Below are 19566 nucleotides of genomic sequence, written 5' to 3'. Positions count from 1 at the left end.
TGGCGGGCAGCATGGTGCCTTAGGCACGTCGGGTAGAGGTGTATGGAAGGCCACTGCCGTCATGACCGTCCGCAAACTTATGGTGGTGGTGGCTTTGTCGATGAAGGCAACAACGACGGGGCGTAAAGTGCCATCAAAGAGTTTTTTCTTCTCGGTGGCCGTCGACACAACCCGAAGGCGCTCCTCGCTGTCAGCCCGCAGGACGACCTCTCTTTCAACGCTTCTGCTTTGGGTCGGTGTTCCCTTCGCTCTATCATTCGTGTTTGTGCTTGTCATTTCTATTGTTGTTAAAGCACCTTTGTCGCTTCGAGCGTTGCTGTCATTTCTGTCTATAGCAAGAACATGAACAGTCCATTTGATGATGTGAATGTTCTGTAATGGTGTGCAATGTAGTTGCTTTAAGGATGTAGACTTCTTTGGTATGTATCTAGTATTCCTAACAAGTGCGTCCCACTACAAGCAATTCTCTCAACATGCAAATTTTCACCTTACCAAGTGTGCCAAGTCAGCATCCACTAGCACTATTTTTCAGCCATGCACCACATCCACTACCTTCAATTCTTGCATCATGTACTCTCCAACCTCATCAAGTCATGTCTCTCATGCATGTCAGCCATATCATAATTAGTCATGTAATTATCCATGCCCTGCATCTTAGACAAGCTCATATAACTAGCATGTCATCTTATTCATTTGGTATAGGAAATTGACGGTAGACATTGTACATTAGAATGGATTAAAAAGTGAAAATCTAAATTAAAGAAGACAATACATGCATACAAGCATTGGATGGTGTGTTGACTATTAGTAAATACTAGAGCATTTTTTTCTTTAAAGCTCTACAATGCTACAAAACTTTTTAAGAGAAACGTTTATGAAATAAAAAAAGGAATACCGAATATTAATCTGACAAATTGACTTGAGATGTTTTTATTAGAAAAATAATAATTATTTTATTTTGAAAATTCCTTGAACCGTTAAGTTGATAACTTAACAAAATAAATGTTAGTATGTAGTAATAGTATTTCATGACTACATATCCCCTAGTATTTCCGCAATAACGTGCGGGAAATCATCTAGTATCATTAATCGTTCGGGGCCTTTTGCAAGCCTGTTGCATGACTTGGGTTTCACGGTCTCTTTATGGCAGTTTGTAGGAATATTGCCTGGTGCTCTCATCGTCTCCTTGCTACACAAGGCGCAACACCGATTGGCGTGGGTGTATGACTTTGCTCGGCGGATTAGACAGGTAACAGCCCCGGGCAATGACATCGCAAGCCAGACGTTGCCTGGAGCCAAAGTGGCTTGGCGTGCCCGGACGCGTCCCAAAATATTAGAAATTAATTAAGAATGATCTTCAAAATCTTTATTTCTACTATGCTTACCTCCGAATTAGACTGTCAAAAAGATTAAGCTGTCTTATTTTTTGGCAAATGTTAAAAATCTGGCGTCATATCTTTTACACTAAAAATCTGACGACCAAATTTGCCATGCGAAAACAAATAAGTTTGCCCATGTGTTTTGTTTATTATTTTCTAGGACAATTGTCTAATAAATTTGTTCATGTTTCTTTTCTTGTGAATGTAAATGTGTCCATCGTTTGAAGTAGAAAAATCACTATACCTCAAAAGATAAATATCTTCTCCTCTTCGAGTTCTTTTTTGAAAACCAACAGGAGCGCCGCCTTCTCTCCTCCAAATATCCCGGTCATCTACAACAAGTTATACATTATCTTCTTATCTACTTCCTCCGTTCTTAAATATATGTCTTTTAAGACATTTCAAATGGACTACAACATACGGATGTATGTAGACATATTTTAGACTATAGATTCACTCATTTTTACTTCGTATGTAGTACTCGTTGGAATCTCTAGAAAGAATTATATTTAGGAACGGAACGAGTAGTTTTCTCATGTCCACTTCTCTCTATCCATCAGCTCTCTCTTCCCATTTTTTTCTCCTTCTACTCCGACGGCTAGCACGCTGTGCAGCTGCAGGGCGCCACCGAGGCAACACAAAGGCTGATGACGGGGCAGTTTCTCCCATGGATTCCTCTCTTTTTTTTCTCCCTGGGCGCCATCCCCTTCCTACCAGATTTGTTGCGATGTAGCCCCACGTCGGCGAGCGGCACGCCTGGCGACGAGCTGCTGTAGAGGTCCTCGGTGCTGCAACGGGGCTGCTGTAGAGGATCGCCGGTGTTGTGCTGCAACCGGTGTTGCGGGGATGCGTCGTGCGAGCGCAACAAAGGGTCGTCAGTGTTTGTGCTGCGACCGATGATGTGCGATGCTTCACGGTGTGCGCAACTGATGCGATGTGGGTGATGTGTCGCTGTTTGCAACATCACCCCTTTTGCAAAAAAAGAAAGAAAAGAAATTGCAACAAGGGTCTTGTCGCGGGAATACAAAGAAGAGTCTGGAGATGCTACGCAACATCACCTCTGTTGCAATTTTTTTTTTTTGCAATAAGGGTCTTGTTGCAGGAATACAGAGAAGAAATGCAAATTTTGCAATGGTGCCCTGTTGCAGGAATCCGCGTTTTGGTAACCGAGCGAAATTCTGAGGTTCCGTGCGGTTACCGCGTTTACCGACCACCCTCGAGAAACACTCATATCAAGAAATTGCAACAAGGGTCTTGTCGCGGGAATACAAAGAAGAGTCCGGAGATGCTACGCAACATCACCTCTATTGTAAATTTTTTTTTTTTGCAATAAGGGTCTTGTTGCAGGAATACAGAGAAGAAATGCAAATTTTGCAATGGTGCCCTGTTGCAGGAATCCGCGTTTTGGTAACCGAGCGAAATTCTGAGGTTCCGTGCGGTTACCGCGTTTACCGACCACCCTCGAGAAACACTCATATCAAGAAATTGCAACAAGGGTCTTGTCGCGGGAATACAAAGAAGAGTCCGGAGATGCTACGCAACATCACCTCTATTGTAAATTTTTTTTTTTTGCAATAAGGGTCTTGTTGCAGGAATACAGAGAAGAAATGCAAATTTTGCAATGGTGCCCTGTTGCAGGAATCCGCGTTTTGGTAACCGAGCGAAATTCTGAGGTTCTGTGCGGTTACCGCGTTTACCGACCACCCTCGAGAAACACTCATATCAAGCAAAAAATCTCAAATAATTTGAAAATTTTGAATTCAAATTCTCACAGTATAGTTAAATATAGGTCATCTTTTCATAGCAACAGAACTGGTCATGGCTTCGTGGTAAAGCTAACCTTCCCTCGGCCAAGAGACGACGATTCGACTCTGGGCTTTCACGTTTTTACTTTTTGATAGTGCAAAACTTAAAAAAATGCTGCCATTTTGTTGGAGCGATCGGAGCTCGAACCCGCGACGAGCAAGGAAGAGCCAGCTGCGGTCGAATAGCCACTAGGCCAGGGTAACGTAGATGTTAATTAGAGTTAAATAGCTATCTATATCGTTCTTAAAAAATTTGAATTCAAAATTTGATTATAAATTCCGTCCGAAATTTTTTCGGAATTTCATGGTTACCGTGGTAACCATGAATTCCGGTGCCCCTCGAGAAAAAAAGTCCACTTGTGATTCAAAACCTTGGCAGGAATACAAATAAGAGGCAAAAAAAAAGGAGGAAGATGCTTTTGCAACAAAGGTTCTGTTGTGGCGAAGGTTTGCAACAAGGTTCTTGTTGCGGGAGAATGAAGAGGAGTGATCAGACGACTCGCGTCATATAATCAGACGGCTCATGACCCGAGCGATCTTTTAAAAAGATTAACCAACAGACACGTAGCACTCCTCATAGGAGAAACAGAAGAGAAAAGAGAAAGAAAAATAGCTGGAGAGGGTAGTCTTGGAATGTGGAATCTACACGAGCACCTTCCCTGAATCCCTGTCAAGCTTGGAAGCGACTTGCTTGATACTACTCCCTTCATTTCAAAATATAGTTCAGTCGCGCTTTTTGAGGTTTAACTTTGACCATAAATTTAACCAACAAGACCAACTGCGACGGAAAAAAATAATATATAATTGAAAACTTCTTTCGAATACAAATTCACTGATATAATTTTTGCTCCCGCCATAATCGGTCTTGGTAGTTAAATTTACGGTCAAAGTTAAAACACGAGGATAGAGGAAGCACTACATTGTGAAATGGAGGGAGTAGATGATAGCCATGCTCAGAGAAGCTTCCCGTAGGAGAACAAAAAACCTTATCTTATTTGTATTCCCCGATGCATTCATTCATGGTACACTCACTCCTTTGACTGAACATCCAAAGCAGGAGGGAATTGCACGAACCACCATTTATTGGGGCTAGTGTTGCACAAAACACCTACTATACAGGTTTGTTGCAGAAAGCACCACATATTGGTGTAATACATTGAAGATAGGTCTAATCTAGTGTTTAGCTATATTAACATAATTTCAGACAAATGGATCCCGCTTGTAAGTCAATTCTAACCGGCTGATGCAAAGGAATGTGATTTTTATCCGTTTGGGTCGGCCGAGCAGACATGCATGTCCGGGTTTTTTGGGTCGGCTGGTGCACCCACCGTGGCCGACGCATTTGTCCGCGTGGTCTTAGAAAAACTAAATAGGCACAAAAAATATTTAAATTTAAAACATGAATATTAATAATACATGATTAAACATTAAAACCGCTGGCCAAAGTCCCCTTCAAACATAACTAAATATAATAAAACATAATAAAAACAAAAGGCCTCACAGCAGTTCTCGCCCACAGCCGTAAGTGTCATCCTCATCGTTGGAGCAGGTAAAGTCAAAGAACTTTGGCGGCTGTGCCCAGGGGAACGCTGTCTGGTAGGCCGCGAGCGCGGCCTCCTCCGACGTCTGCTACTACGCCATGGCTGCCTGGCGCCGCTTGCCTCCTCCTGCTTCCGCCGCTCCTTCTCCTCCTCGCGCGGCTAGTGCTATCGGTGCTCCTCCTCTCCGCGCTCGTGTTGCATGCGGTGCTCCGACCAGTCCACTTCTCCTCTAGCGTGCGGCAGCGCCGCTGCTCAAGGTAGGCCGCCTCCTCCTCCGATGCACCGAGCCACACCAGTGGTGTGCCGACCCTCCCGCATGATGCCCTGCCACTGCGTATGTCTCGGTGACTGTGGACGGTGCCGGCGTGGGTGTATGTGGTGCTGGTAGCGATGGCGGCGGCAGTGGCGGGTAGATGCAATTGCCGGCCACAGAGAGCTGGAGGGCCTCCTCCAGACCAAGTATGCAAGACTAGTCATATTATTTTGTGATGGTTGTATTGGCCACATGACAACTAGTTTGCTGTAGTGGCCATATAGCAAATACTTGGATGCTAAAATCTAATGGCAACAATATCTATCATGTTTTTGGTGCTAGTGATCACATGCCGAACTTGTTTCATTTAAATTTTGGTTCAAATTTTAACAATTTCAGAAAATATGAAAAATTTCAGTGAATTTCACATGTCTACAGTACCATTTTGGGAAAGTTTTACCCCATTTGGATCAATGGGTTGAAGATAATGAAAATTTTGGTTAGGCCGTACAATTTTTTGGTTAATTTTTGACATTTTTCAGAAAAATGAGAAACAATTCCAGTAAATACTACATGTATTCAATACTAATTTGAGAAAGTTTCGGCTCAATTGGACCACAAGTTTGGGAGATAATGACGATCTAATATGTTGGCTGATGTGACCGGTTTTTATTGCCACATGTGCACTTACAAGTGGGACCCATCTGTATAAAATTATGTCAATGTATCCAAACATTAGATTAGATCTAGTTGCAATGTATTACACCAATATGTGGTGTTTTCTGCAACAAACCCGTATAGTAGGTGTTCTGTGCAACACTAGCTCCAATAAATGGTGGATTATGCAATTCCCTCTCCAAAGCAGAGCTTTTTTCCCAGAGCTGAAGCGAGCCTGAACCCAACAGAGACATGGAGAGCGATGAACGCGGGGGCGCGCACGTCCTGCTGGTGCCGCTGCCGGCGCAGGGCCACATGAACCCGATGCTCCAGCTCGGCCGCCGCCTCGCGTACCACGGCCTGCGCCCCACGCTCGCCGCCACGCGCTACGTGCTCTCCATGGGCCCGCCCCCCGGCGACCCCTTCCGCGTCGCCGCCTTCTCCGACGGCTTCGACGATGGCGGCATGGCCTCCTGCCCGGACCCCGTCGAGTACTGCCGCAGGTCCGAGGCCGTGGGGTCAGAGACGCTGGCGCAGGTCATCGCAGAGGAGATGCGCGCCGGGAGGACGCCGTCCGTGATGGTCTACGACCCTAACATGGCGTGGGCGCCGCGTGTGGCCAAGGCCGCGGGCGTGCCGACCGCCGCGTTCATGTCGCAGTCGTGCGCCGTGGACCTCATCTACGGCGAGGCGTGGGCGGGGCGCGCGCCGCTGCCCATGGCGGACGGGAGCGCGCTGCGCGCCCGGGGCGCGGTGAGCGTGGACCTCGGGCCTGAGGACCTGTCGCCGTTCGTGGTGTCGCCGGAGCTGTACCCCAAGTACCTGGACGTGTCGATCCGGCAGTTCGAGGGCCTCGAGGACGCCGGCGACGTGCTCGTCAACTCCTTCCGCGACCTCGAGCCGCAGGAAGCGGAGTACATGGAGTCCAGATGGCGCGCCAAGACGGTCGGCCCGACGCTGCCGTCCTTCTTCCTCGACGACGGCCGCCTGCCGTCGAACAAGGCCTACGGCGTCAACTTCTTCAGCAGCGACGCACCGTGCATGGCATGGCTGGAACGGCAGCCTACTATCTCGGTAGTCCTCGCGTCCTATGGGACGGTCTACAGCCTCGACGCCGGCGAGCTTGACGAGCTTGGAAATGGGCTCTGCGACTCCGGCAAGCCATTTCTCTGGGTCGTGAGATCCAGCGAGGTAGAAAAAATATCTGAAGAACTCAATGACAGATGCAAGGAAAATGGATTACTTGTGCCATGGTGTCCCCAGCTTGAGGTCTTGGCGCATAAGTCCATAGGTACGAAAAATAGGGAGTTTATTTTTATGAATATAAATATCAATTTTTCAGGTATTAATTTACCTTTCAACTTGCAGGTTGTTTCTTGACCCACTGCGGATGGAACTCGACAACGGAAGCAATTGTTGCCGGCGTGCCAATGGTGACAATGCCACGGTCGGCTGACCAGCCAACCACGGCAAAGTACGTGGAGAGTGCCTGGGGGATCGGCGTGCGGATGCGGGCAAACGAGAAAAGCTTGGTGAGGAGGGAGGAGGTGGAGAGGTGCATCCGCAAGGTGATGGATGGCGAGGGGAAGGATGAGTACCGCAAAAATGCGACAAAGTGGATGAAGATGGCAAAGGAGGCAATGCATGAAGGAGGCACTTCGGATAAATATATTGCTGAATTTGCAGCCAAGTATTTATCGAGATAAATTTAGGCCTGATTATCCACAACCACTCGATAGTCATATTGTGATTCATCGTAAATTCTGTATAGAGGATTATTCTTCCTCTTCACTTTATACTTCAATGTCAAGGCATTCATCAAGAGGTTTAGAATGACACTTTAATTTTCTTGTGTTAGTAGCCACTGCACAAATCCAATTTTATATCGAGTTACCGATGAATTGACTATACTCATGAGGAGTTAGATATATTTGGGTGTAAGCTTTAGAGAACAAACGATGTAATGATGCTTTAACAAACGATGTAATGATGCTTTAACTTGGAGCGAGAGTATTCAAAATTTGACAAAATTTCCTCTGTTTATCCCATATTTGTGCTTGGGTGACGGTAACTACCAAAATTTAGAAAATCTGCCTCAAGGTTTCTGATTTAAAAAGTCTATTTCAGATTTTACATCATTTGACACCAGAGCCTCTCCTAACAAAATGGTCCCACATATTAGGCGCATGCGACAGCTGAGCCTGAAGCTCATAGGCTACACATCAGAAATAGTAGGAAATAATTATAGGAGTTTGGTTAAGATTTTCTATACATCCCAGTCACTTGAATTAGAAAAATATGTTTTTTTTATTTTCCGGATCTTCTAGACTATATTTAGTTTACGGTATTAGAGTTTGCAATCTTATAAGAAAATTAAGTTCTGAAATTAAAAGTAACTCGTGTTTCAGGTATTGTTTAGTAAATTTTATTTAACATCTATTCATATCATTTATCCTTGTTAAATATGAACAATTACAATAAAAATATGATAAACATATTCCAGTACTTGAATTCTACTTCTTCATACTCTGTAAAATACAAATGTAATTTATGTTATTCAGTTGTATGCATCTACTTTACTCTAAATGAAAACTACAGTTCAAGATTTTCCAGACCATGGCAGAATACAACTTGAAGGATTTAAAAGATGACAAGAAACAATTGTTAAAAATTGAGTTTATAGGCCAACTTTGTCTTTTTACAACCTAATTTGAAGGTAAGTTGAGCAGAAATAATAATTTAAGGTCTCCAAGATCATTTCCTGTAGTTAATTTCGAATAGGTCATATATGGAATAATTTGTCACAGGAGAATAAACCATTCATAAAACAATTGAATGGCCTGAAAGTTGTTTTAAAATTCGCTCATATTACACATTTTTTAGACAAATGTGTTGTTCAACTTGCGGTAACTGACTTGCTGTGCTCTTGCAGCGGAATCATCGAACTAAAAAAGTTATTTTTGAAAAGGGGATTACACCGGCTTCTGCATCATTGTAATGCACAATACCATCTTTGAAAAAGTGAAAGAGAATAAAAGAAAAACTGCAGCTGATCGAGAAGAAAAAGATTACATGACTCAGTCACAGAACCTATCATTGACGAATGAACGTACAAATGTGACTTGATAGATTACGTTACTCTGTTTCTGTCATAACCATCTTGCTTATTTTTGTATAATCTAAAAACTGAGCCGCTGTTGTTGCGGGATTGGAGGGCCGGTGGTGAGCTACGTTTTTAACCAGCAAAGGCACTGGTGAAGACCCCACTAAGTTGCTGGCCACTCGCTGATAATATTCATAGTTTTAAATAGTCAACTATAGCAGCCGGGTGCTACTAAATAATCGTCTTCACAAATAGCCCGCTATAACCCGTTTTAGCTCGCTATATCTTTGTTATAACCTGATGTAAAGGCCCGTCGCTATTTTTCATAACCCGTTATTTAAAACATTGAGAATATCACACGCAGTGTCTTTGTCTGATTGACGGGTGTCCTCGGAAGATGGATGTGCACGCGTACGGTGGAGAATGCAGCCGCGCCACCTTCCTCGTTGCTTCCACTCGCCCAAGTTCAGCCACCGGACCTTGCGCGCCGCTCAGCTTCCACCCTTTCCGTGCCTATATAATCCACTCCACCGAAGCACCGGAACACCTGAGGAATCCCCAGACCAAGCAGAAGCATGCAGCGCACGGGCCATGGAGGCGGCGGCGACGGCGAGGGCGCGAGCGTCCTCCTCCTGCCGTTCCCGGGGGCGCAGGGCCACACGAACCCGCTGCTGGAGCTGGGCCGCCGCCTGGCGCGCCACGGCCTCCGCCCCACGCTCGTCACCACCCGCCACGTGCTCTCCTCCAGCCCGCCGCCCGGCGCGCCCTTCCGCGTGGCCGCCATCTCGGACGGCTTCGACGCCGGCGGCGCGGCCTCGGACTACACGGAGTACTTCTCCCGGCTGGAGGCCGTGGGGTCCGACACGCTGCGGGAGCTCCTTCTGTCGGAGGCGCGCGCCGGGCGGCCCGTGCGCGTGCTGGTGCACGACTCCCACCTGCCGTGGGCGGGGCGGGTGGCGCGCGCGGCCGGCGTTCCCGCCGCGGCGTTCTTCTCGCAGCCGTGCTCGGTGAACGTCGTCTACGGGGAGCTCGCTGCGGGGAGGCTGGCCCTTCCAGTGACGGACGGGCGTGAGCTGCTGGCGCGCGGAGCGCTGGGCGTGGTGCTGGGTCAGGAGGACGTGCCGCCGTTCGCCGCGGCGCCGGAGTCACAGCCGTTGTTCCTTAAGACGGCTATTGGGCAGTTCGACGGGCTGGAGGACGCTGACGACGTGCTCGTCAACTCATTCAACGCCATCGAGCCAAAGGTGAGTCTTGTTCGTGTGCCTCTATGGGTTTGCAAACATGGAAATTCTTTCTACATCTTTGTTTGCAACATCTTTATAAATTTTGACAGTACTAATAACGAGACTAGAATCTTTAAAAGGGAAGTTAATTAGAGTAGGGTTTTACAGAAAAATTAGTGCTTGACATTTTGACGTGTGAGCAGGAGGGAGCGTTCATGGAGTTAACATGGAGAGCGATTACCGTAGGCCCCACCTTGCCATCGTTTTACCTTGACGACGATCGTCTGCCCTCCAACAAGTCTTATGGTTTCAACCTATTTGGCAGCGATGCACCGTGCATGGATTGGCTAGAAAAACAGAGCATCTCCTCTGTTGTGCTCGTATCCTACGGGACTTTCTCCAACTACGACGCAACCCAGCTAGAGGAGCTTGGCAATGGGTTGTGTAATTCTGGCAAATCTTTTCTATGGGTTGTTAGGTCCAACGAGGCACACAAGCTATCGGAGGAACTAAGGAAGTCATGTGAGAAGAATGGATTGATTGTTTCTTGGTGCCCCCAACTTGAGGTTCTAGCACACAAGGCCATTGGTATGATATCACAAAACGATATTTGTTTTTGCCTCATTTGAAAATGAATTAGAAGATTTGGTAAAACAAGAAACTGGTAATAACATTTCCTTTTTTATTTCGTAAACATGTATGTAGGATGTTTTGTTACTCACTGTGGCTGGAACTCGACGCTGGAGGCGGTTGTTTGTGGTATACCTCTTGTGGGAATTCCGCATTGGGCGGACCAACCCACCATCGCAAAGTATGTGGAGAGCGCATGGGGTATGGGTGTGCGAGTGCAGAAGAGTGAAAGTGGATCACTAAGGAGTGCGGAGGTCGAGAGGTGTATTAGAGATGTCATGGATGGGGAGAGGAAGGACGACTATAAAAGAAATGCTATGAAGTGGATGCAAAAGGCCAAGGAGGCAATGCAAGAAGGGGGAAGCTCGGACAAGCATATTGCTGAATTCGCTGCCAAGTATTCGTCAATTTGAATTTTCAACAATGTAATCTCTATTTCAAAATAAGCAAGTAGGCAATGATTCCAAGCATATATGTTTAGAGGAGACAATTTTTCCATATGTAATTACAATGCTAAATTCTCACCATTTGGAACGATGCTGAAATTTCGTAAATTAACAGCCCATAATGCTTTACACATTATGTGTTTTTTCAGTAAATTTATATCTGGGCTGTAGCTATTACTAACAACTAACTCTATACTATGTATATGGTTTCTCCTCAGTGTTCCACATGGAATATGATGCATGATAATTCGCGGAAGATGAGTTCATAAGCCTGAAGTCTATCATATACGAACGTGCATCTACGGGGCATCACGCAATGCACGGTGATGTGGTACATATTTTTTTTTTGAAACTAGGGGGGGGGGGGCTCCCCACCTAAATATAAGTCAAGAAAAAAGTTTTTACATGAGAGTTTTTAGCCTAGGTAGGAGGATAGGTAATCACACCACAACCCGGCATGATCCGTAAGAGGTGCCTTTATTGAGGTGATAAGACCAAAGGGTTAGATCTGCAATGACGTTAGAGATCACATCATTATGGGATACATCAATGCTTCTAAACACCTTAGAGTTTATAACATCCCAACTTTTCCTGAGTAGCTATGACAGTCGAGTAGTGTTGGGGCGGTCCAAAGGGATGAGGTCAGCGAGTAGGTTGGTTGGAAACCAAGAGCATCCCATGCAACACATGAGGATGTGCACCCTAAAAAAATGAGCACAGTCTTCCACTGCAACAGAGCATCGAGCACAGGTCGAAGAATCAAGGAGTGTCTTGCGGTGTAGTTTAGCTCGTGTATTTAGCCGGTCAAGGTGGAACAACCAGCCAAACACACAAACACGGTTGGGCACCCGTGATGACCAAATGGAGTCCATACGACCATACATTCGTTGGCATGGGCGGAGACAGGCCCCAGGCAGCCCAGGCGGCTGCCTGGGGCGTGAGGCCCATCTCGCTCGTACACTGTAGCAAATATACTGTAGAACAACGAAGGCTGCCTGGGGCGTGAGGCCCATCTCGTTCGTTGACTGCCTCATCTGCCTGCGGCCTGCCTGTGCGTCTACTTCGAGTCTGGACGAACACGAACCAGCCAGCCACCCGCAGCCCGTTCCCCTGACTTGGACGAACCCTAGGCGCCTCCCGCCGCCTACCCTGCCGGCCAGCTCTGTCCCCTTCGACCCCCTTCTGCGGCATCAGGTTGCGCCGCTGCGGTGCTGCGGGCTACTGCCCTGTCCAACGAGGCGGCGACCTCGGCGAGGCGGCACGCTACCCGGCGTCCGGCAAGCCGCAGCACATAGCAGACAGCAGAGCAAGAGGCCAAGAGCAAAGGTATCCCTTCCTTGCTTCCTAGTTTTCTTCGAGTTCGATGTACAACTCTGTTCGGTGGAGGCGTGGAGCTCTATTCTGAACTTCTGAATTCTGATGTATAGCTTTTAGGACAGAGACGGTGCAGCGTTCAGCTCTGTTCGTTAGAGGCGTGGAGCTCTATTCTAATCTTGTAAGCATGGCCCCCTCACTTAGGATTCACTAGGTAGAGTTCCTGTACTCTGTAATTGCTAGATGCCACCATTGTTTGCTTGATGCCACTTTTTGTTAGATGTGGAAACCTATGTAGACAGATAGTAATTTTGTTTCTATAAATGTTACAGGAAGGCAAGATGAGTAAAAGAAACAAGACATTGAATTCATTTTTTCAAGTTCGAACCACAGAAACTGCAGAAACAGGTCCTTCAACTCGAACAACTGATAATGCCCCTAGTGTTACGGCTCAACTTAAACCTGGTGATATTGAATCAGACCCTGGTAAGAGAATACCAATTGAGGATTTGGATGCAGACATTAGAGATCTTGCTAGAAGGGAGTACATTAGTATGGGTCCATGTCAACCAACTGATCATACATATGAGCAGATAAATGGTAGAAGCTTTCATGATTACTGGTATAATGATCATCGCGGCTGGTTGGAATATAGCATTGAAAAAAAAGCAGTCTTTTGCTTTTATTGTTTTCTATTTAAGCAACCAAGAGCTGCAAACTATGGTGTTGAGGCGTTCACGAAAAATGGATTTAAATCTTGGAAGGATGGGCCTAAAGTTTTTAATCGGCATGTTGGCAAGCATGATAGTGCTCATAATAAATCTAGACAACATTATGATGATTTCAAAAATCAAAGACAAAATTTGCCACATGTGTTTGATAGGAGTTCTAAGAAGAGAGAAGAAGAATACAAAGCTCGTCTCTTCATTATATTGGGTATTGTCAAATTTTTGACACTACAAGCTCTTGCTTTTCGTGGTCATGATGAGTCTGCTAGCTCAATGAATAAGGGTAACTTCAAAGAGTTGTTGGGCTTGTTCATAAAGAAAGACCCAAAGGTGGAAAAATTGTTTGGTGATGCAGGAGGGAACCATCTACTGACTTCACATGAGATACAATTGGATTTATGCAAGGCTTGTGCACAAGAGACCACCAAAGTCATTATAGAGGAGATTGGAGATAGGAAATTTGCTTTACTTGTTGATGAGTCCAGAGATGCATCTATGAAAGAGCAAATGGCTATGTGTTTGAGGTTAGTACCTTTCCTCGTATTGTATGTGTTTGTTGTTGTAGACTTGTAGGTGGATTTTGTTGAAGTTTTATATTAATCATGCTCCTTTGTCTTATGTAGGTATCTCGGCAAACGAGGGGAGGTGATTGAGAGATTCATGGCAGTTGAGCATGTTCCTGACACAAGATCAACTTCACTAAAGGTAGCTTTGGATGGTATGTTTGCTACTCTTGGCTTATCTATGTCTAATTTGAGAGGACAGGGTTATGATGGGGCTTCAAACATGAGAGGGGAATTCCGTGGGTTGCAAAGATTGATCTTGGAGGAAAATCCTTATGCTCATTATATACATTGTTTTGCCCATCAGTTACAATTAGTGGTTGTTGCTGTTGCCAAGTGTTGTTCATCAGTAAGGGATTTTTTTGAATACACAAGCGTGGTGGTTAACATTGTTAATGCTTCTTGTAAAAGACATGATCAATTGGCCCAAGAGCAACATGATGAAATAGTGCGTCAAATAGAGGCTCGGGAACTTCTTGTGGGAAAAGGAAAAAACCAATTAACTAACCTTGCTAGACCCGGTGATACACGGTGGGGATCACATCATAAAACCTTGTGCCGTCTTGTTCAGATGTGGAAACCAGTTCTAAAGGTATTAGAAAATCTACACAATGATGCAGATAATGTTGCACAAAGAACCACAGCCGTAGGATTGATAAAGCAAATGGAGTCCTTTGAATTTGTTCTCATATTGCATCTTATGATTACATTATTGGGCAAGACTAACAATCTGTCACAATGCTTGCAAATGAAAAATCATAATATTGTACGTGCTGTTGGATTGATTAAAACCACATTGGATGATATTCAAAATATAAGGCAGAATGGTTGGGGTGAGCTCTTTAAAGAGGTAACAGACTTTTGTGTCAAGTACAACATTGTAGTGCCAAATATGGAAGATACTAGAACTGCTAATGGGCGTTCAAGGACTTGGGGTGGGTAGTTGGTAACTTACAACCATCATTTCAGAAATGAAATATTCAATGTGTTGCATGATCAACTTATTGTGGAGTTAAACAACCGCTTTGCTGAAAGGTCTACTCAATTGTTGAGATGCATTGCTTGTCTTGATCCCAAGAATTCATTTGCCAATTATAATGAAGACAAGCTAGTAGACCTTGCTAATATGTATGCTGCTGACTTCTCTACATATGAAGTTACTTTTGTCCTTAGAAAATGTATGCTGCTGACTTCTCTACATATGAAGTTAGTTTTGTCCTTAGAACAACTAGACTCATTCATTCATGGAAGCAAGAGTTGATCCACATTTGATGAATTGTAATGACCTTGGTCATCTTGCCATAAATGGTTACAAGTAATATGCACACAACTTTTCCCTGGTTTACCCTTGTTGAGTTAGCATTAATTTTACCTGTTGCAACCACAACAGTGGAAAGGGCCTTCTCAGCAATGAGCATTATCAAGATCGATGAGGAACAGGATGGGTGATGATTGGATGAATCATAGAATGGTATGTTACATTGAGCGGGATGTATTTGTGAGTATTGAAGAATCAAAGATATTGAGCGATTTCAAGGTTATCGCAGTCGCAAATGCCTTTTGCCTCGTCCTGGACGTAAGTTTTCAAATTTTGCATCTATTATGAACTATTTTTGCTTCCTTTATTATGCACTGATTTGCATTTCAAAATTTATCATTCAAGTCAGATCAACCAATCCTTTGATTTGTATTAATCTTTTGGATCATCTATATATGCTACATATTGTCTTTTGATTTATCTTGCTTTATTAGTTGACCCATCATGGAACAAATGCTGCCATGGAATATTATGTTTGGTGTATTATTAGTTATGCAACATAAATTGACTTTCGTATGCGTTGAAACTGGAGTTTTTTTTTGGGTAGCTTTTAGCCCTTAGTTTCTCGCCTGTGGTGTCAGCCAATCCTGGCTCCGCCACTGTCCTGGCTCCGCCACTGTTCGTTGGTAAGCTGTGATCCCAACGCCTCATAGACACCTTTGGTGGTGAAGGGTGCGCCATTCAGCAGTCTGCGGGGGTTCGGGACCTGTACGAGCGTGACATTTTGCAACAACAAACGCAAAGACAAGTCCAACATACTGTTTCCTGCCTTTTCACAGATGTTATATCTCGTTCAAAGCGATACTAACAAATGTCTGGGAGCGCGCAAAAAAATTGTGCTCACACGACGAAATCGAACACATGCCCTACAATACATACAGGTGTTCGGCTAACCACTAGGATTTGTCGTTGCAAGTGAATAAATGCAGTGCTACTTTAAAAACTATTATAACCGCTCATACATGTTTTTCCTTAAAAATAATAATTGAAACTTCATAGATTTCAGAAAAAGTTTATGAACATGAAAAAATACGTTGCCCTATTCTAGAAAAGTTCAATTTAGAAAAAAAAAATCATCATTTTTAGAAAGTAGTTCACAAAATATTGAAAAAAATTTCATCAAAATTTGCAAAAAAAAGTTCATCTATTTTTTCAAAATTTACAAAACTGAAAGAAGTTCACATTTTTGAAAAAACCTAACAGAATTTTAAAAAAACTTAATTGAATCTGAAAAAACATCATTGATTTTGAAAAATAGCTCATCAAATTTGAAAAAAAAACTTCATCGAATTTGAAAAAATTTTATCGGTTTTGAAAAATAGATCACTAAAAAAGTTCATTGATTTTGAAAAAAAACTTCCTCGATTTGGAAAAAGTTCATGCATTCAACAAACGAAAAAAGAAAGTAGGAAAACAAAAAAAAAGAAAGGGAAACAATGAAGAAAATATAGGAGGTATTTCCTATACATAGAAGAGTATGAAAATCGATGAGGGAAGAAACCAGGAAGAAAAAAAAAGAACATAAAACAAAAATGGGAAAAAGGAAAATGAAATAAAAGAAAAAGGAGAACGAAAGAATAAAAGAACGAAAGAGTTGAAGATTAGCATATCCCGATCCGTGGCTTTCTGGTTATACCAGCGAACCTTGATGAGGGAGGTCGGTTGTTCCATCCGCAACGAGTGCATGCTTGTTTTTTGCGTATTAAAATACAAAGTAGCGGCTGCCTAAATTGCCAAATAGGAATCGCCAATATCTCGCTGAAGGTTTTGCCCATCCCCCCTATAGCTATTGGGCTGACCGGTTTTCTTTATTTTTTTCCTTTCTCGTTTGCTGGTTTCGATCGAGTTCGCTTGTTTCGTTCACTGGGTTTCATTCGATAGTACTTTTTTTGATTTTTTTTTCTGTTTCTTCACTTGTTTTCTTAGGTTTTTATGATCCTCTTTATATTTTTCACCAATTTTATTCGGTTCTTCCAAGGTATTCATTAGTTTTTATTTTCTTTTCTTTTCCTTTGGCTTTTCACTATTTTCTTTGTTTTTTACTATTTTTCTTCGCTTTTATTTTTTATATGTTTTTCTTTGGTTTTCTTTGTTTCTTTCTTGGTTTTCACTATTTTCCCTTTGTTTTTAGTTTTTCCTTCTTGGTTTCCATTTTTTTGTTTTTTTTCGATCTTAGTTTCTCTTGTTTCTTTCTTGGTTTTCATTCTTTTTTTTGTTTCTTTGTTTTGCATTCCACATTTTTCGTATATGTCAAGAATATTTTTCTAATACACATTCAACATTTTTCAAATATAAGTTCATCCTTTTCTTAATACATCGTTTACATTTTTTCTATACACCTCTTAATCATTTTTAAATATTTGGTTAATATTTTTAAAACATTTTATGTAAAATATTTGGATATTTGGAAGTATAACCTAGACTAATAAAAGTTAGAGAAAAAAATCAAAAACATGAAAAGAAATACAAAGAAGCGAAGCCGGCCCATCTGGCGCTCCAATGACAAGAGGCTACCCTATGTCTCGATGAGAGCTCCTCGTTGGCGCCTTCAGTGCCCCGCAAACTTGTTGGCGATCACATGCGCACCTAAGGGGGCATGGCCCATCGCTCGTTCGACTAGCTGCTCGCTTGATGTTGGTTTCACTGAAATCACTAATTGGGGAGTACTCCTTGCAAAGATCACTCCTACCGTCCAGGTTGTGACTAATGACGTGCTGCATGTGCACCACTTGTCACAATTTGGAAGTTTTTCCTTTTTTCGCAGATCCATTTATTCCAAATGTTTTATCTCTTAAACTGTGCATCCAAATCTTGAACCGTTTTCACCCTTGGATTTCTCGTGTAGAGATCTTCAAAACGAGATACCCATGTTTATAGGTTTTCATGAACTTTTTCATAAAAGAAACCGGTCGGAAAAAACCAGATGAAAAAACCGAACCGGGAGCACTATTTTTTCCCTTTCCAAAAGAGACACGGCCATGCCTCTCGTGAAATCACTACCATGCCTCTCGCAAAAGCAAAACTGTGCCTCTCGCGGAAGAAAAGTAATAGGAAACACGTTTTTTTCGTTTCTGAGAGGCACGCTCACGCCTCTCGTGAAAACACAATCGTGCATCTCACGGAAGCAAAACCGTGCCTCTCGCAAAAAAGAAAAAGAAAAAAACACGTTTTTTCCATTTTCGAGAGGCACGGCCATGCCTCTTGCGAAAGCACAACCGTGACTCTCGTGAAAGCAAAATCGTGCCTCTCGCGAAAGAAAGGAAAATGGAAAACATATTTTTTTTCCTTTTCTGAGAGGCACGGTCGTGCCTCTCATGAAAGCAAAACCGTGGCTCTCGCGGAAGCAAAACCATGCCTCTGGCGAAAATAATAATAGAAAATGTGTTTTTTTTCGTTTTTTTGAGAGGCATGGCTGTGCCTCTCGCACAAGCAAAATCGTGCCTCTGGCGGAAGCAAAAAAAAAGAGTGTTTTTTTTTATATTTTTGTCCAAAAGCTAAGAAAGACCAGTGAAAAATCAAAAATTCGAAAAAATCATTTAAAAACCAAAAACGAGTGCGGAAAAATAAAAAAACAAATTCCGAAGGAAGCGTCCAGAGAGCGACACGTGGTGGCGGATGAGAGCATGCCAAGTGGCGCTGATCATTGTGAGGCTCCCAAAGGAGCGCTTGTCAACTAGTTGCTCCCTGATTTTTCTCGCCCAATCCATCGCTAATGAGTTGTTTGCTGGTCTTTTTTTGGCCTGCAAGCACTTGTGAAAGACGAGTGCTGGTTTAAAAAAATGGTTGCGATTCTTCTATTAATTTCAAAACTTCATCAACTCAAAAAAGTTCATTAATCTGAAAAGTGGAAATATGTAAAAATGTCTGTCAATTAGAAAAAAAATGTGAAGGTGATATAAGTATATGAATTTTAAAAAAATGAAAACCAGCTTTTTCACATAAAGTTCATCGATTATAAAAAAGTTTAAAATTTTGAAAACAAATCATGAATTTTGAAGAAAAAATCTCACAAACTTGTAAAAGGTTCATTTTAAAAAAAATCATTGATTTAAAAAAATGAACTTTTTTAAAAAGTTCAAAAATTTGAAAAAAAAGGTTCATCAATTTTGATAAAAAGTTCATCAATTTGGAAAAAAAATTAAGAAACTTGAAAAAGTTCCATCAATTTTGAAAGCAAGTTCACGTATTCGGAAAAAAATCATCAAGTTTGAAAAGAAGTTCATGAATTCGAGAAAAGTTCATCGTACTTTGGAAAAAAGGTGACAGATGGAGAAAAGATCATCATTTTTGATAAAAATAAAGTTGATCAAAAAAGATCACTATTTCTATAAATATTTGAATTTAGAAAAAAATATTGTATTTGAAAAGAAAAAGAAAATAAAACCTGAGCAAAAAAGGTTGAAAACCGGCAAACCGAACCCCCCCTGGTGCAGAATAAGAAGCTGGAGAATTATTACTATGCTTACGGGTGAGCCATCAGAGTTGGTTTCATAAATTGTGGGCACTACTTGGAGCCGGTTCCAGGTCTCGTACATGGAGCCAGTTCAGGTTCCAGAAAATTGTGGCCACTACTTACTTGTACCTATGGTGGCAGAGGAGAGGCATT

The 19566-nt window shown here is 43.0% G+C and overlaps 2 protein-coding genes across 2 annotated transcripts; both read left to right on the top strand.

The window, feature by feature from the left end:
- The first annotated feature begins 5851 nt into the window (after positions 1-5851).
- On the top strand, positions 5852-7457 carry LOC125540775 (UDP-glucosyltransferase UGT13248-like). The gene is made up of 2 exons (XM_048704337.1): positions 5852-6926; positions 7004-7457. Exons 1-2 carry the CDS (start codon positions 5888-5890, stop codon positions 7339-7341), a joined length of 1377 nt encoding a protein of 458 aa, XP_048560294.1. The 5' UTR covers positions 5852-5887; the 3' UTR covers positions 7342-7457.
- A 1788-nt stretch (positions 7458-9245) lies between these two features.
- On the top strand, positions 9246-11145 carry LOC125535291 (UDP-glucosyltransferase UGT13248-like). Its single transcript, XM_048698345.1, has 3 exons — positions 9246-9982; positions 10165-10549; positions 10667-11145. Exons 1-3 carry the CDS (start codon positions 9314-9316, stop codon positions 11002-11004), a joined length of 1392 nt encoding a protein of 463 aa, XP_048554302.1. The 5' UTR covers positions 9246-9313; the 3' UTR covers positions 11005-11145.
- Positions 11146-19566: the final 8421 nt, after the last annotated feature.

This window comes from Triticum urartu, chromosome 2 (assembly GCF_003073215.2).
Source record: "Triticum urartu cultivar G1812 chromosome 2, Tu2.1, whole genome shotgun sequence".
Classification (NCBI taxonomy): Eukaryota; Viridiplantae; Streptophyta; class Magnoliopsida; order Poales; family Poaceae; genus Triticum; species Triticum urartu.
Note: the sequence above shows the minus strand (reverse complement) of the source record. Positions and strands in the feature narration are given on the sequence as shown.

What these genes read in the sequence shown, in the direction of transcription:
- LOC125540775 (XM_048704337.1), top strand. Translation starts at nt 5,888, where the DNA reads ATGGAGAGCGATGAACGCGGGGGCGCGCACGTCCTGCTGGTGCCGCTG. An exon ending in CTTGGCGCATAAGTCCATAG is followed by an intron (nt 6,927 to 7,003) that starts GTACGAAAAATA and finishes TTCAACTTGCAG; the next exon opens with GTTGTTTCTTGACCCACTGC.
- LOC125535291 (XM_048698345.1), top strand. Translation starts at nt 9,314, where the DNA reads ATGCAGCGCACGGGCCATGGAGGCGGCGGCGACGGCGAGGGCGCGAGC. An exon ending in TCAACGCCATCGAGCCAAAG is followed by an intron (nt 9,983 to 10,164) that starts GTGAGTCTTGTT and finishes ACGTGTGAGCAG; the next exon opens with GAGGGAGCGTTCATGGAGTT. An exon ending in TCTAGCACACAAGGCCATTG is followed by an intron (nt 10,550 to 10,666) that starts GTATGATATCAC and finishes ACATGTATGTAG; the next exon opens with GATGTTTTGTTACTCACTGT.